This window comes from Delphinapterus leucas, chromosome 3 (assembly GCF_059928025.1).
Source record: "Delphinapterus leucas isolate spDelLeu-1000000601 "Yukka" chromosome 3, BTC_Dleu_Yukka2, whole genome shotgun sequence".
NCBI classification, from domain to species: Eukaryota; Metazoa; Chordata; class Mammalia; order Artiodactyla; family Monodontidae; genus Delphinapterus; species Delphinapterus leucas.
Genome location: NC_143131.1, coordinates 34,043,945 through 34,061,411, shown reverse-complemented (window position 1 = coordinate 34,061,411; position 17,467 = coordinate 34,043,945). Strand labels below are relative to the sequence as shown.

General features: G+C 43.3%; 1 protein-coding gene across 1 annotated transcript in view; it reads left to right on the top strand.

Moving 5' to 3' along the window:
* The first annotated feature begins 718 nt into the window (after positions 1–718).
* Positions 719–17,467, top strand: part of C9 (complement C9) — a 47,489-nt gene continuing 30,740 nt past the window's right edge. Inside the window, exons 1-4 of the mRNA XM_022598762.2 lie at positions 719–863; positions 14,310–14,415; positions 14,801–14,945; positions 15,206–15,353. Of these exons, the coding sequence (XP_022454470.2) occupies positions 787–863; positions 14,310–14,415; positions 14,801–14,945; positions 15,206–15,353 (476 nt within the window). The 5' untranslated portion in view covers positions 719–786. The remainder of the gene's footprint in view (positions 864–14,309; positions 14,416–14,800; positions 14,946–15,205; positions 15,354–17,467) is intronic.

Here is a 17,467-nt window from a genome sequence, read left to right as displayed (position 1 = left end):
CAACCAGTGTTTTAAAAGCCGCTGTGATGTCCCCATTTTCCGGTAATTCCAAAATATCTTGCCCTTTCCACAAGTCCTGAAGAACATAAAAGTGAGGGGGAAAAAATTCTTTCCGATGGGTTTAGACCAAGTTATTCCATCTTAGGCTCTATCTTGCTGACAGGTGTGTTTCTGAGATAAAGAGACCATATCCTTCTGGAAGATATTGGAAAGGCCTTAGGGAGGGTACCTGGATTCTTCAAAATGACCCACTATACCTGTTAAAAAAAGCCAGGTTTGTAAATGCATTTTACACTTTGCCCATGTGGAAATAACCCACACAGCTCATCCTCAGATTGGAACATCTACGTCTGTGCCTCCATTTCTGGTCGGTGCAATTCTTTTACTAACTTTGAGTTTCTGCCTCTATGAGAATCATCCACAGACCTTTTTTCCCCCAAATTACACAGTCTCTTATCATCCCTTCCAGAGTCTCCCAAAATGAAAACCACCGGAGTCTTCTGTTTGCTTGTTTTTTTTTTTCAACACAGTACTGCTGCTAATCTCAGCCATTTAGCATCCACAGGCCCCTTGCCTGAATGTACAATTGATAAGTATATTCTTGGCCAAAACAGTAAGCCCAAGTTATGAAATGACTCTCCTCTGATTGGACTTTGGCACCCAGGAAGCCCAATCTGACAAAAGTTCTAAGCAAAAACAAACAATAATTGTTCCCCAGTCCTTTGCAAATAAATGTCTTCCAGGAACCATCTGGCCATTCCACTCGGAGCTGCCTAGCTAGAGCAGATGTCTACCAGCCGGAGGTTCGCCTTTGCAATATGCATTTTAGAAATAAGTCTGCTGAGAGCGGGGCCCGCTCCCAGGTGAGTCACTTTTCCCTTTGTCTCTGGAATTTCCCTGTAGGCTTTGATATTTCAGAGTTTGCTTTAGTAGCAGAGCAGCAAAGTAGGTAAAACATTTTCACGCACATCGAGACATAGAACCCCAGAATTTAAACTTTGAAAAAGGGTGAGAAAAAACCTGAGTGTGTCTTTCAGAGTCTTCTGAGGATACCTGCTGCTGTTTCCAGGGATTTCTTTTAAACAAGGTATTCAAGTGTGAAGGCTGAGATAGTCTTCAAATACTGGACTTAGGAAACAAAGTTGGTTTTTACTAGAGTATAATAAACCTGGGTATATCAGTATCTAAGGTCTGAGAAGTTTAAATTTAAGGCAATAAATCTTTCCCTCACTCTGCCTCAGTGTCTAACACTCTTTTAACTATTGGCTACAGCCTCCTTTTGCCCCACATCAGGCAAAGCTTAAGCATTTTGCTTCTCCTCCGTGACATCCCAAGTTGTATCCAGAGGCACACATTTTGTCCTTAGGTTTAGGGTGGTATTTTCTTCCATTCGAGGAGAATCACCATGGTGCAGACCTGTTGGCCGGGCGTCCAGGAAAGACACTTTCTCTTCTTATGCTCTGATCCTAATTGGGAACATGAAGCCCACACCAAGCCCATCCAGGAGATAAACCAACCAGACAAGATGTGCTCACTGACTGTCTACACTGTACCCAGAGTGGCTGGAGAACACACAGTCCTGTGTCATCTGATACAGCATGATCTCATCTGGTGATGGTATTAAAATATTCTGGCCGTTGACAATATAGCTGGGGGAAATTATCTACCCAAACACTGTCCCTCTGCCTGCTGTGACTGTGACCTGTATCCAATTTCCCTTTGGTCATTTGAGTCTCGGTCTCACCAAATTCTGTTTTGGACGATAATGTCCATCTCAAGCACATTTTTGCCAGCCTCCCGGCTGCAGTGGAGGCTGCCGTTCCGCCTGGACCCCACCAGGCACGTGGTTTGCTCCCTTCTAGGAGGGGGCACACAGAGACACTCTACGGACCAGCCAGGGCTTGGGTGAAGTGCTCCGCCAGGGTTTCCTTCATCCCATCACTTCCTCTTCCCACATTACTTAAGAAGCATTGTTCTAGGGCTTCCCTGGAGGCGCAGTGGTTGAGAGTCCGCCTGCCGATGCAGGGGACACGGGTTCGTGCCCCGGTCCGGGAAGATCCCACATGCCGCAGAGCGGCTGGGCCCGTGAGCCATGGCCGCTGAGCCTGCGCGTCCAGAGCCTGTTGCTCCGCAACGGAAGAGGCCACAGCAGTGAGAGGCCCACGTACTGCAAAAAATAAAATAAATAAAGAAGCAGCAGCATTGTTCTATTCAGAAAAATATTTGCATTTACTGGGCATCGGGTACAAAGGGGATCTGGGAAGGCAGTTACTGAAAGTGGCTGTAGCCCTCTTGTACTTACCCTGACCCTTTCTTAAGTTAAAAAGTAATTTAAAAACCCGAATTCCTGGATTGTGACTCTTGCTCGTCAGAAAATGAGAGGCCATGAGGAAGGCTTCCGCCGCTTTGAAGTTTGGACCCCCTGGGTCCTGGCCACACTCATCTGTTTCAGGGAGGACCAGAAAGCCCCCTTGGCTGCCCCCCAGCTCTGAGCAGCTGCACCTCTGGCTGGGATTTGGCTGCAATCACCCTCACTGCTGTGCCCTCGGGAGTGTGGTAGGGTTGTCCCGCTCCAAACACTCTGCTCTGCCCTTTGATACAGGGTTGAGGTCAAACAGAGTGTTCAGACCAGCCATGAAGCGGGACACACAGTTCAGCCAAAGAACTGAGGTTTGCAAATGATTTTAAGATACAGATTTGATGAGGATGAAGCATTCCCCTGGAACCAGCCTTCCCAAGCTCAGGTTGAGGTGCCAATACTTACTGACCAACTGTATAAATCTGGGCAACCTCTACGAACTGTTACTCAACATCTCTGTACCTTGGTTCCTTCATCTGTAAGATGGTGATTGTATTCATTTCCTAGTACCACAAACTGGGTGTCTTCAAAGAATGGAAATTTATTGTCTCACAGTTCTGGAGGCTACAAGTCTGAAATCAAGGTGTCAGCAGGGCCATGCTCGCTCTGAAATTCTGGTGGGGGATCCTTCCTAGTCTCTGGTGGTGGCCAGCAATATTTCACATTCCTAGGCTTGCAGCTACATCATTCTGATCTCTGCCTCTGTTATCGCATGGCCATCCTCACATCCTCTCCTGTCTGTGCATGTCTGTCTGGCCCCAGATTTCCCCTTTTCAGAAGGACACCAGTCATACTGGATTAGGGTCCATCATAATGAGTCATTTTAACTTGACAACCTCTGTAAAGACCCTCTTTCCAAATGAAGTCACATACTGAGGTACAGGGTATAGAACTTCAACATATCTTTTTGAGAGAACACAATTCAGCCCATAACAGTGACAAGGAAAGTCCCTACCTAATAAGGTTCTACGTGAACATTAAATCTTTATACATGTTATACACTTACAACATCTGTGCTTGGCACGCTGTAAGAACTGAATAAATGTGAAGTATTCCTTAAAATAATAACCTTGCTATTCCTTTCACTTTGATATGCTTTCTGGTTTAGGAGAGGAGGGGACGGAATTACAGCTAGCCTTCGGGGGAGAGCACATGGCCACAGACATTGTATCTTAAGCCATTGCTACAGTGAGCTATTGCAACTGCTGAACGATTGGGGATTTCCAACAATCACTTGTTTGCAAACACAAGCATGCCCATGAGACTAGGTCATGAGGGGACATCATCTCTTACGTCTCTCAAGGTAGAATAGAAATGTGAAAAAACAAAAACAAACCCTGTACAAGTAGAGTAACAGCTCATAATATAGGTTCCAGAGCCAGGCAGCTGGGTTTGAGTTTGAGGTCCACAATTTACTAGTTGTGTGACCCTAAGCAAATTCCTTAACTTCTCTAAGCCTGTTCCTAGCACCTACACAATAGGAATAAAAATGTGACCTGCTGTGAAATCCCCGAGATAATAAATGCAATTTGCTTAGCACAGTGACAGGCAAGCTGGCTGTGAGTATAGCTATCGTTAGTTTCTTCCTTTTCATTTGTAAATAACAAAATATTTACCTGGTTCAAGGGTCAAAAAATATAACAAGCATACATTGAGAAGTCTTAATTTCCCTACTCCTAGCTTTTCATGAGATTTGTGTTATATGTAAAGTACTTAGATCCCTCCCCGTCTCCCACCTCACCCTTTCCCCACAGGGAATACCCTTTATTAATTTCCTGTATCTTTCCAGTATGTCTTTATGTGGATTAAAGCATGGAGCTAACTATAATCTTCCTCTTCCTCTTTCTTTCATGAAAGGCATCATATCATATATACTATCTTGTACTTTGCTTTTCTTCTTTTTACTTTACAATATATCCTTGAGACCTTTCTGTATCAGTAGAAAAGGAACTTCCTCTTTCTCCTCACAAATGATTAATTTTCCATTGTCTGGATATACAGTTCAGATAACCGCTTTTATTAACGAACATTTGGGTTGTTTCCAGTTTTGTATTATAAGCCATGTTGCAGTGAATATCCTTATTCACATATCATTTTGCAAATGGATAATCGTACCTGAGGATTAATTCCGAGAAGTGATATAACTGGATCAAAAGGTATCGGCTTCAAGCTTTTGCTGAAATTGCCCCACAGTCCTGTGGGTGGGTATTATTTTACACTTTCACCAGCGGAGTGTAAAGGGCTTGTTTCTCCAAAGCTTTGCCCATGGGAGCTCTAGGCCAACAGCTTGATATTTGCCAACCTCATAGGTGAAAAATGGTATCTTTGAATAGTTTTAATTTGCCTTTCTCTTAATCAGGTTACACATCTTGTCGTATGTTTAAAGGTTATATGTATTTTGGGGGACAGTGAACTATCTATATTCTTTGCCCATTTTCCTATTGAGTCTCTTGTCTTTCACTTAGAGATTTCTATGATGACTTAGTATATTAGTCCTTTTTCTCTGGTATGAATTACAAACGTCTTTCCCAGTTTGTCATTCATTTTTTGGCTGCATATGTGGGTGTTTATAGTTGTCATATTTATTTTATTCTTCATTTTCTAATAGTTAAGGAATTCTAGGCTGGGAGTTAGAAATCCAGAGAGTAGCTGAGTAGGTCACCTCTGGAGAGAAACTGCCTGGGTTTGAATCCCAACTCTGCCACCAGTAGCTGCTGTGTAATCCGAGAAAAATTACTCACCATTTCTGCGGCTTAGTTTCTCATCTTTCAAGAATGATAATACTAGTAGAAGATATCTCATAGCGCTGATGTAAAAAGTTAAATGAGATAATGAATATAAAAGTTTAGAAGAGACCCTGACATAAACTAAGCACTCAGAAATGCTAGAAATTATCATTCAATTTATTTTAATCAAACTTAACAATCAGGAAAAATACCCAAACACTCACTAAAGTTGGGAATAACTATTAAATTGAAAATGTCCAGGGAATTCTCTGGCTGTCCAGAGGATGGTTAGGACTCCATGCTTTCACTGCGGAGGGCATGGGGTTTGATCCCTAGTTGGCAAACTAAGATCCCACAAGCCACACGGTGTGGCCAAAAAAAAAAACAAAAAAAAAAACAGAATTGAAAATACCCAAAATGTCGGGTTTTTTTCTCCTTCTTTGGTTGTATCCATCTGTGTTTTTAATATCCATATTTAATATAAGTTAACAGATATTTGTTTATGAATTATTATTGGCCAAGTATGGTCTTTTTTATTCACCCGTTTAATACAGGAGATATTTATTGTTTGCAACGTGGGCTGGACATTGCTTCGGGAGCTGTAGTGTAATACAGAGCATGTAATTACCAAGGGTCTCTGCCCTCAGTGAGCTTACAGACTAGAGGAGAATACCAACAAGTAAATGGCAATTGCAATTCAACCAAGTTCTCTGAGTGAGGCCTGTGATGCTAAGGGCAACACGCTCCCCTGAGCCTAACCACTCACTTGTGCACTGGCTTCATCTGCTCCAGCCTCATCAAGGACTTTGCTCTTTTAATTCTGACCCCTCTCCTGCATTATCAGTATCTCCCTTTGTACCAAATCATTCCCATCAGCTTGCAGACATGTTGTAACATTTCCTTTAAATGTTGGCTCAGCCCTCAGACTTACTCAACACACCCACTCACATCCAGCCTCATGGTGTGAAATATCGCTTATATTCTGACATCTCTCAAATTTATATCTATGATGCTGATCTCTTTCCTGAGCCCAGTGTCCAATTACTTAGTCAACATCTCTTCTTGAAAATGTAACAAGCATCCCAAACTTAACATGTCCAGAACATACCTATTGATTTCTCTGCCCATCCTCATCCAACCTGCACTACTACTCAACAAGTTACTCACATAAAAACCGGGGAACAATACTTGACTCCTCTATTTGTGTCATTGCCACATGCAATGTAACTGCAGGTGCTGTTGGCCTTACCTCGAAAATATGTCCCAAATCTACCCACTTCTCCCTGTCTCCACTGTGACCATTTTAGCCCAAATCACTATCCTTTCTGCCCTGCATCCACTCTTGTCCACTCCCCAATAGTCAACTCTCCACCCAAAAACCAGGGAAAGATTTTGAAAATGTAAATCTAAGTGTTACTGTTGCTCTCATATTCCTCTAAGGATTCCCATCAAGCTCCAAATCAAATCCAACTTCCTCGCTACAGCCCACAAGGCATGAGCTGCTGCTGCCTGTTCCTCCAGATGCACCTCACTCTCCTTTGTGGTCACTCTGCTCTGTTTGCTGTGCCTCCAACATGCCACCTCAGGGCCTTTGCACTTACTTTCCCCTAGCTTACAACACTCTTCTCCCAGATCCTCGCATAGATTCTCTCTGATATCATTCAGATACTTAATCAAACAGCACCTCCCTGTTCTGGTCATTTTTACTGTGTAACAAATCATTACAAAACAGTAGCTTAAAATAAGACCAATTATTTCTTTGGTTCTTGAAGCGGCGTGTTGGCTGGGCTCAGTTGGGTGGTTGTCATGGGTCTCTCACATGGATGCAGGCAGATGGTGGCTGTGTCTGAGGTCATCATGACAACTTCTTCACTCACGTCTGTCACCTGGGCTGGGAAGACCCAAACAGCTGGGGGACTAGAGCAATTGAGTCTCCCTAGGAATCTCTCGTGTGTGTGTGTGTGTGTGTGTGTGTGTGTGTGTGCGCTCTCCACATGGTGGACTCAGGGTAGCTAGCTTCATACGTAGTGGTGAAAGGCTCCCAGAGCAAGTGTCTTTAGATAAACCAGCATGGGCTTCTCTAACCTAGACTTAAAAACCATGCAGGCTCTCTTCCACTGCATTCTACTCCTCAAAAGCATTAACAAAGACCCTACCAGCCTCAAAAGGCGGACGCATAGACCCCATCTTTGATGAGCCTAATTTCGAAGAATTTGTGAACACATTTGTAAAGCACCACACCTGCTCTGAGAGGGTCCTCTCACCACGCTCTATAAGAAACGCCCAGCCCTGTGGGGCTCCAGCGCAGCCCTATGGCACTTTTTGTCCTGTTACCCTGGTTTATTTTCCTTCACAGCTCACATGTCTTAACTGATACTGCATGTTGTATTTTCTAGTATACTCTTTTATTGTATCTCACCCACTGGAACGCAGGCTCCGTGATGGTCAGGATGTCGCCTTGTGGCCCCAGTTACCAGAACAATTCGTGACATAGAGCAGACCCTCCATAAATGTTACTGAATGTTGGCTCATTGGAAGCACATGAGAGAAGCTCTTGACTAAGACTTGGGAAACCAGAAAAGTCCTGAAATTTTAGAGTGTTGGCCACTGCTGTCATATTATCTCTTCACCTTGATGAATTGCAGGAACTAAACAAACTGGCAGGTCCATGGGTTAAGGATGCAGTCCTAATTAGCTTATATTTCTCCACTCAAAGGAGCCACATTGTCTTATTTATTGACAAAAAGATTCCTTCCTACAGCAGGTGTTTTCCTGCCTGCGCCCACCACAAAGTGTCCTGGGGTGTGAACTGCTCCTGAGGTTTTCTTTATCTAAAGTTGGAAACCTCTCTTCATGGCAGGGAGATGGGACCAGGTGTACATAAATGGCTCTTCATTCAGTGCATTTCTGGCCCAGAGTTAGACCTCCTGCCGTGTTGATGTACATCACTTTGATCTAGGAAATGACTTTCAAGCTGAGATCGAAACACTTGGAAATAGGCTTTACTTGATAAACACATTTCATCTACGAATCCAGAAAGTGCTTTACAAATACTTCTCCACTCAGCCTAATAGCCCAGCAGGGTGAAAGGCAGGTGGTAAGTATTGTACATACACAGTCTTTGAGCTACAAAAGTTGTCTGTCTAGTGAGTCAAAGGGGCTGGGGAGGGGGTGCTGGGCTCAGAAGGAGCTATCCAAGATCACTCACCCTCTTTCTTAGTATTTATGGAATGCATTCATTTCAATAACATATTCCCCTTGCATAATCTATTATTTCCTCTTAATAATTGCCTCAAGTCCTGCCTTTATTTTGCCTCTAAATATCCAGGTACCTGGTGCAGTGAAGGCAAAACATCCAGGTGTTCCCGCAATTTTCAATTTATTTTTGCCTAATTTGACAACATTTAGGCGTAAGCTTCAAAAATAGATCCAGGCAAGAGCCAGATTGTCCAATTGCTGTGCTTTACCTGGAGCTGCTATATTTTAAAAATGTATTCTTAAAAATATAAATACATTCTTTAAAAATATATTCTGCTATATTTTAAATATATTCTTATTAACTTAATGTGTCTCCAAATGTCTACAAATCATCAGACTCTTACATCCAGCAATTCCTGGATAAGCCATGAGCCTTTAGGTTATTTCAAAGAGGATTTGAGTTGGTTGGTGGGGGAGGGGAAGGCAGCACAAGAGAGAGAGCAAAACTGCAGTGAACTAGGAGTGGAGAGACATAGATTCCAAATCCAGTTTTGCTACTAACTGTCCAACTTTGAATAATTAGCATAATTCTCTGTTTTTAGTTTCCCACCTATAAAGTATAACACCTATAAAATGTACCCTCAGTGGTAGAATAAAGGTTTAATGAGAAAATGAGCTTTGGAAATTATCTAGTAAAACTAGTAGAAAACATAGGCATTGCTTAATCAAAAAACTTTTATGAGTGTTATGGGCTGAATTGTGTCCCTCCAAAATTTAAATGTTGAAATTCCAACCCCCAGACTTCAGAATGTGACCATATTGGGGGTCATTAGGGCAGGCCCTAATCCAATACAACTGGTGTCTTTGAAAGAAGAGTAACTTTGAACACAGACATGTACTGAGGAAAGACCAAATGAAGACACAGGAAGAAGATTGTCATCTGCAAGTCAAGAAGAGAGGCCTCAGAAGGGACCAACCCCACAGACACCTTGACCTCAGACTTCTAGCCTTCAGAATTGTGAGAAAATAAATTTCTGTTGTTTAAGCCTGTGATACCTTGCAATCAAATGAAAGAGTCCTAGCAAATGAAAGAATACACTGAGCCTGATATCTAGTGGGGTGTAAGTGCCACTCTGAGGGCAAGGGTGGGATCTGTGCAGACCTTCCCACAGGACCAGGTTGGATCATTCAGGAAATGAATCTAAATCACAATCTAGGAGGGCAATAAGAGATCAAAGGCGAAGCTCTGGTGCTCTATTCTAAGTCCAAGGTGTGAGTCAAATATGTAAAAACAAACAAACAAAAAAGGAGTCCTGAAGTTAGAAGGAAGGGAATTAGTGTGCACATTGTTAATATGGGGATATTATTAATGTGACAGATGTTAGAGAAGCATATACAGGCAGTGCCAGTATCATTGGAGCAGGGTCCTGGTCACTGATCAGATGAACAGCCTTTCTGATCGGCCCCCTTCACTGACTGGGCTCTCGGCTTGCCCATCAAAGGACTGTAACTCACTCTGCAGTGTTTGCAGTGAGTTTTACCTTCCATACATGATCCCCCATTCTGTACTGTCCTCTCTGAACTAGTTATTCATTGAAGCTGGCCTCAGTGGCAGGTGAGAAAGATTAAGGTGTCATACCACAGGCCTATTTAGGGTGTGGTTTCTAGAGCCAATCTCTTTGGGGGAGATGCTGAAACAAAATGCTGACATGATCTTCTAAGTAAGTGATAAATACAAAAAGGACAGACAGGAACAGATAATCCAGTTGACGGCAGCAGGCCTAACTAATACTGGAAAAACTAGATCCACAGGTTGCAAAGATCCATAGGGACACTAATAGGCAAAGCCTAGAGTAATTCCTAAAACCAATGATAAAGCAGCTCAGTGACTCAGGTCAGTGGCAACCTCAAGCTTGGGTTATGTGATGAAATGGGCACCCCCATACTTGAACTCCACCCCTTCAGATTTCATGGATACCCACCAGATGGTGCCAAGAAGTTTTCCTCAACATTGTGTGAACACGAGAATCACCTGGCCTACTTTTTAAGAACATTGATGCCTGAAGCCCATCCTCAGAAAGCCTGATTTAATTAGTGTGGAATGGGGAATCTCAATTTTACAGTTCCTATTTTTACTCTCTGAGGATTACGATATGCAATCAGTAGTGAGACCTGCTGCTATAGGTCATAAAAGTGCATCTGCCATTGCCTCTTGATGAGGCCGGTCAGCTCCAGATGAGGATTTAGTCTGATGGAAAAGTTCTAGCAGCAAATTTCTCAGCCATGTGGTTTCAGATAGACACTAATACTCAAACCTCCATGAAATCAGTTTCTTCAAGGAGTTTTGGCAGCTTGTCTAATATGTTTTTAACCTGCACTTTTAGAAGATTGAAGCTCATCAAGCCTCCTGATTTTCTGAATGATGTAGGCAAGGGTCAGGCTCACAGAAATGGTATCTCTAGTCATTAGGGTTGCCTAATGACAAGCAAGTCTTGCAAAAATATGATATGAGTGGTCCACCAGGAGATGATAACCTAGAGAAATACAGACCTAGGTCTGTCCTAGACCACACGATCAAGAACTCTCTTCCTCTTCATGCACTTAGTTTTTCATTTATTCATTTGTAAAGCATTTACTGAGCACCTACTATGTTCCAGACACTTGATATGTAAGCTGAGCAAGATTGAAAATTTCCTTAACTCACTGATATTTTTACCTAGAACATAAGATCTGTTAGTTTGGGGATCACGGTTTCTGAATTATTTTGTTTTGTTGTTTTGCATACCATTGTATCCTCAAAGCCTAGAAAATAATAGACAGTAAATATTTGATGAGTGAATAAATAAATTAAACACGTCATTGCAAAGGCACTCATGATATAGGGAAGAACAAGACGTTATAAGAATATGTACATAGAAAAGTAAATTACATGAGGGGTTAGGGAAGGTTTTCTGGAAAAAAAATATGTTGAAGATGAGATCAGTGTGGTGAATAGGAAACAGTAGGTTTAAAGGCCTGAGGCTGTGAGAAAATGTAGCTTATCTTGGGCATTTCAAGTTCGGCATGGCTGGGGGAAAAGTGAAGGTGAAGAATTAGGAAGAAGATGGGCCATGTAGACAGCTCTGGACCATGTGTGTTAGTTTCCTGTAGCAGCTGTAACAAATTACCACATATTAGTGGCTTAAACAACACAGATTTATTATCTTACAGTTGTATAGGTCGGGCATCTGAAATGGGTCTCACTGGCCTAAAATCAAGGCTCTGGCAGGGCTACGGTCCTTTCTGGAGGCTCTAGGGGAGAATCTATTCCCCTGCCTCTTCCAGCTTCTAGAGGCTGCCTGCATTCCTTGGTGAAACTCCTTCTGTCTTCAGAGCCAGCAACAGTGGATGGAGTCCCTTTTCATGCTTTGAATTTCTCCTGCCACTTCTGTCTGCACATCTCTCTGAACCACTCTTCTGCTTTTAAGAGCTCGCATAATTGGAATGGGCTCATCCAGGTAAAATACAGAATAATTTCCTCTTAATCACATGCTCAGAGTCCCTTTTTCCATGTAAAGTAACATATTCACAGATTCTGGGGATTAAGACACAGATGTTTTGGGGGGTCATTACTCTGCCTACCATATCATGTTAGAAAATTTGGACTTTATCCTCAGAACAGAGAGAAGCTACTGAAGAATTTCAGTAGGGGAATGAATGATAAGCTTTGCATTTTTAAAAGATCGCTCTGGGGGCTTCCCTGGTGGCGCAGTGGTTGAGAGTCTGCCTGCTAATGCAGGGGACACGGGTTCGAGCCCTGGTCTGGGAGGATCCCACATGCTGCGGAGCAACTGGGCCCATGAGCCACAGCTACTGAGCCTGCGCGTCTGGAGCCTGTGCTCTGCAACGAGAGAAGCCGCGACGGTGAGAGGCTCGCGCACCGCAATGAAGAGTGGCCCCCGCTTGCCACAACTAGAGAAAGCCCTTGCACAGAAACGAAGACCCAACACAGCCAAAAAAAATAAATTAAATAAATTAAAAGAAGGCTCAACATTTAAAAAAAAAAATCGCTCTGGGCGATTTAGGGAAACAGGATTAGAAAAAAATGACTGTCATCTAGGAGAGATGAAATGTTAGTGTAGACCAGAGAAGTGTCTGGAAGAGATGAAGGGTGGAAGGATTTGAGAGTCATTTATGACTGTAAAGAACCGGTTTTAGTGGTTGATTCGATATTGGGGATGAGCTTCGATAAGACAAGTACCACCCTAGTCTGGTTAGGTTGACTGCATAAATGGAGACACTGTTTACCAAGACAATAAATACAGGAGGAGAAGCCTTGAGAGAAGAGGAGAAAGAATGGATTTGTCTGGGGATACATTAAATTCATGAGCCATGAAGACATTTAAGTGCAGATGTCCAATTGGGAGTTATATCCAAGGGTTTAAAATTCAGAAGAGATGTCTGGCCTGCAGACTTAGCTCTGGGTGTCATTAACATATACATGGAAACCAAAGCCCTGGGAAAAGTGTAGAAAGAAAAAGAAAAGAGATCCAAGGACAGGAGCTTGAGGAAAAACAGCATTTCTGAGACTGTCAAAGGAGGAGGATCCTGAACAGGAGAGTAGGAGAGCAGGATGCAGGGAAAAGAAGCAATAAAAGGGGTCTAATGTCATTCAGTCCAAGGGAAGAGATTATTTTAAAGAGCAAGAGTGGTCAACCGTATTGACAGCTGTGAAGCAGTTGGTAAGATAAGAGCTGAGGGAAACCACGGAGCCGGCCACTTGAAGTCATTGCTGACTTTGGCAAGAGCGATGACCTTGGGTCAGGAGGGTTGAGCTGTAATTGGAAGGTAAGGAACAAGAAACCAGTGTGCAAACTACTTTTTCCAGAAAGTTGGCCTAAAAAAGATGAGAGAATTTTGGAGGTAGCTAAAAGGAGGAGATGAGACTTGTTTTTATTTTGGAAGAGAGAGAAACAGAAATATGTTTCTAGCAATTCCTTTGAGTGTCATTGTGAAGGGTGGGAGGGAGGTGGGGTAGCTTGAAGGAAATGTAAAGTTCAGGAAGAGTATTCTATTTGTTCATTCCTTTGTTTGTTTATGTTTAATGTCAAAGACTTGAACACACTGTATTACAAATGGAAAGGAGCTGGTTGTAAGGGAGAGGTTTAAATGGAGGAGAATCTCGGTTATCAAGAGCTCAAAGAGATGCTGGGATCTAGAGCTTTAGGGGAGGGATGGGCCTTACCATCCCTCTGAAATAAGAGGCTGCACCAGAAAAAGGATAGGTGCCAGTTCGGGAAAGTGGGGCAGGAAGTTGATAAGATTCTTGTTTCATGGCTTCTGTTTTTGGATTTCTTTCTGTCACTGAATAAGAGTAATCCGAGAGGGTGTTGCAACCAGAAGAGATCCAAATGGTGAACCAAGAGAGATAGAACAGTTCAAAGCCAGAAAAGCACAGCTGGGGGTGGGAGGGAAGGTTAGAAGTGCCAAAAAATATACATTGAAATTCATAAAGATGAGGAATAAGTCCAGACATGGACTGTGAAACGGGAAGTTCAGCACATACAGAATCTAGGGACAGGAGAGCTTGATTTATGAGGCGCTTACCACAGGAACGGCTGGGTGTGCTGGCTTAAATTTGCAAGAAAACCCAGCAATTTGAGGCTTTGCCAGGCTCTCTGGGGGGTACAAAGTGAAACAAGGCTTCTAGCTTCAATGAATCTGTACACTAGTTGGAAATATAAGATTAATCAGAGAAGAACACATAGCCGGATGACTTGCCAGTTTTCTTCATCACCATCATTATTATTGTTGTTGTTGTTAGGGCGAAGGTTAAATTACAATGCAGTACAAGAATTAAACAAAAAGTTGAGTTGAAAATACAAAACAGCATGTGATCAAGTGTCAAATGAGAGATGGAATAAAAGGATAAACACTGTGGTTCAGAAGGGGGAAAGGAGTAAATAAAATTAAACGGGTTTGTGAAGACTTTTTAGAAAGAAGCACACACGATGGTCATTATAAGCTGATGTGTTTTATTGTCTTAGTCATGACTCGGAGCCCGTGGAAAGCAGTGGCACGCCATTGCCCACAGACTGCAAGATGAGCTCCTGGAGCAGTTGGTCCAAATGTGACCCTTGCCTCAAACAAATGGTAAGCATTCGTTGCCATTCCCCACTGATGTCCCCAAGTGGAAACTGTACTGCCAGCATCTCCAGGAAAATGACTATGAGGCAGGGAGGGCCCCAGCTGAGTTCCAAACCCAGAAGGAAAGGGAAATACCTAAATGGATGAGACTAACCTTGCTGGGAAACCTGAGTGTCGCACAGTGACTAAATGAGTATTGGGAGGAAACATATTCTATAGAACAGCCCGCCAACCCCACCATGTGGGTTGTTCCTTCAAGTGACATCGGGCTTCTATCTTAAAACCTTTGACTCAGCTGGGTTTGGAGGGCTGCAGTGGTGTGGATGCAGTTTTAGATCAGAATCCCTTCTTGGCCTTAGAAACGCTAACATTTCCAGCTGTTCCTGGGCAGTTTCGCTCAAGGAGCATTGAGCTCTTTGGACAATTTAACGGGCAAAAGTGCGTGGACGCTGTAGGAGATAGACGTCAGTGCGTGCCCACGGAGACCTGCAAAGACCCTGAGGATGACTGTGAAAATGACTTTCGATGCCATACAGGTAATTCTCCCGTTGCCTAGTGTGGGTTTCGATGTGCCCTCATGAGCGAAAAGAAGAGAAATGTGCTTCCAGACGCTCATGCTTCCAAGCATGAAAAGGGGCTGAGAAAAGGGCCATCTATATAGTCTATACAAAAAATTCAAATATAGGTGTGGTCCCTCCCCTCTATCGTTAAAGTATGTTTGATAACTTAAGAAAAAGAGAGAGAATCTGGCCTGAGAGACACGGTGTCTTTCTGTCTTTCCTGATTTTGATTGCAGGCACATGCGTAAAGAGGCGACTTCTGTGTAATGGTGACAATGACTGCGGAGACTTTTCAGATGAGGATAACTGTGAAAATGACCCTCGTCCTCCCTGCCGCAACAAAGTGGTGGGAGAGTCGGAGCTGGCACGGACAGCAGGCTACGGGTCTGTACCCCACGTGGTAGAGGGTTTGAGCTGGTACAGAGTAGCCTTTGAGTCTGTATTCTGCTTGAATTACATTTGAGCATGAAAGAAGCTAAATGCTGAATCAGTATCTCAAGATCATTTGGACAAACTGCCTGGCCTCGGGAGGCATCTGTAGAATAGACTAGACCATCAGGATGATAGGTGATTACTTCCGAGGCCAGTAAGAGACGAGAAACCTTGTGTATCAACCTCTGGAAGACCATAGCAATATTGAAATGACATGTTAACATTTGAACTTGAACTGCCAGTAGTAGGTCTGACAATTCAATTCAAATATTTGTATAGCCAGGAAGCCTGTCTTCTGCTGGAATTTCTCTTGGATATATACCTGGGTAGAAATTCTCTCTCAGGAGGTGCCAGCATTCTAGAGATTACCCAAGAGGAAAAGGACAGAGGAAACAGTTCTGATGCCAGATGGGGCTGATGTTGAGACTCTGGTTCTCATCAAAGAACTGAAATTTCACTTGTTTCCCACACAAACTATAGGCATTCCAGCAGCAGGTTCAGCTCGGATGAGACGTCTTAGACAGTTTAGAACTTAGAGTTACACAGAATAGAGACCATTTGCAGACATCTGGGCTCTCAGAGTTGGAAAATAACATAGGCCTGAGGTTCTGTACTGTTCTATTTCATTTAGTTAGAGAACATTCCAGGGATGTCCACAGCAAAGTTTCCATTAGCTGTTCTGATCTGTTTTCAGTAAAGGTACTTTGGGTGGATTTGTTGGCAAATTGTCCCCAACAGAGACACAGGTGCTCCCCCGTCCAGTGGTATATTGACAGCGATGGCACATGGCTCTGTTTCATGGCCTGTAATGCAATGTGTCTCTTCATCCTCATAACCCCAGTGCCTTGTTCATAATAGACACTCAATTAATACTGGTGGGTTGATAAATAGGTGAGTTAATTTATTATTTAATTAAAATAAATGTTTCTAAAATACTGTCAATTGCATCAGGTAAGGTTGAAACTGGGTCCCTGGAAAGAAATTCAGGCTCAGGACTGGAGTCCTGGGAATGGAAATGAGGAGAGGAAAGAAGATGGGGGTGATGGTAAGATCAAGGCCTGATAGAGGGGCTAGGGCAGTGATTCTCAACCAGAGAGGATTTTCCTCTTGGGGGACATTTGGTCATGTCTAGAAGTTGTCAGTGGCCACGATTGTGGGATATGGAAGTGGGGAGCTTTCCGGGGGGTGGGTGGTGAGGGAAAACTACTGACATCCAGTGGGTAGAGACCCTGGATGATGCTACAATGCACAGGACAGCAACATGTCAGGAATGCTGAGGTTGAGAAGAACCCTACACTGAGGAACTGGGCAGTTCCTAAGACAGAACCTGTGTATCAGGTTTGGCTGAAAAAAGAGATGTCTCCTCTCTCTAAGGCAGATGAAACATCCACTTGTTTAATCACCATAGGAAAAAAATTTCAGGATACCAAGAGTCAGACCCCAGATAAAACATTTCACATATCCTTTATCCCTTCATAAAATCTTATCCTAGCAGAGTCCAAATATAACCCACAGTGCCTTTTCCCAGAGCCTAAAAGTAGGAATCTCGAATCACATGGGATGGTCTTGAGCCCTACACTCAGCAGGGCCTCTTCATAGTTGGCAGAAATGGAATGGGGGTTGTCCGAAACCTTATAGCCACAGCGTGCTCCAATGAGTCCTGACTCTTCTTGCTGCTTTCCTCAGCGAGAGACTGTGAGTCCATGGTGAAAGCCCATTACTACTTTACTTGCTTTATTTGGGATCCAAGAAACGGTTTTCTCTCTAATCTAAACAAACAGGCTTGAAGCAGGGCATTACCTGTGTTACGTATGTCTCCTTCTATGCAAATTTACACCTGATTTTATAGGAAAAGGATACAGAAACCGTAGCTCTCTTGGCTGAAAAACAATCATTTGTAATCTGTAGGTTTCCTTCATTCGGGGAAGAGAAAATTTGTTCTATCGCCTTTGCCAGGGAGTTTCATAATGAGGCACACCCGAGAGTGGCCAGGACCCCTTAAATGCCTGCCTTAGCACGGTCAGGGCTGGTGATGACGGACGTCACAGGGCTGAGCCTTCAGGACT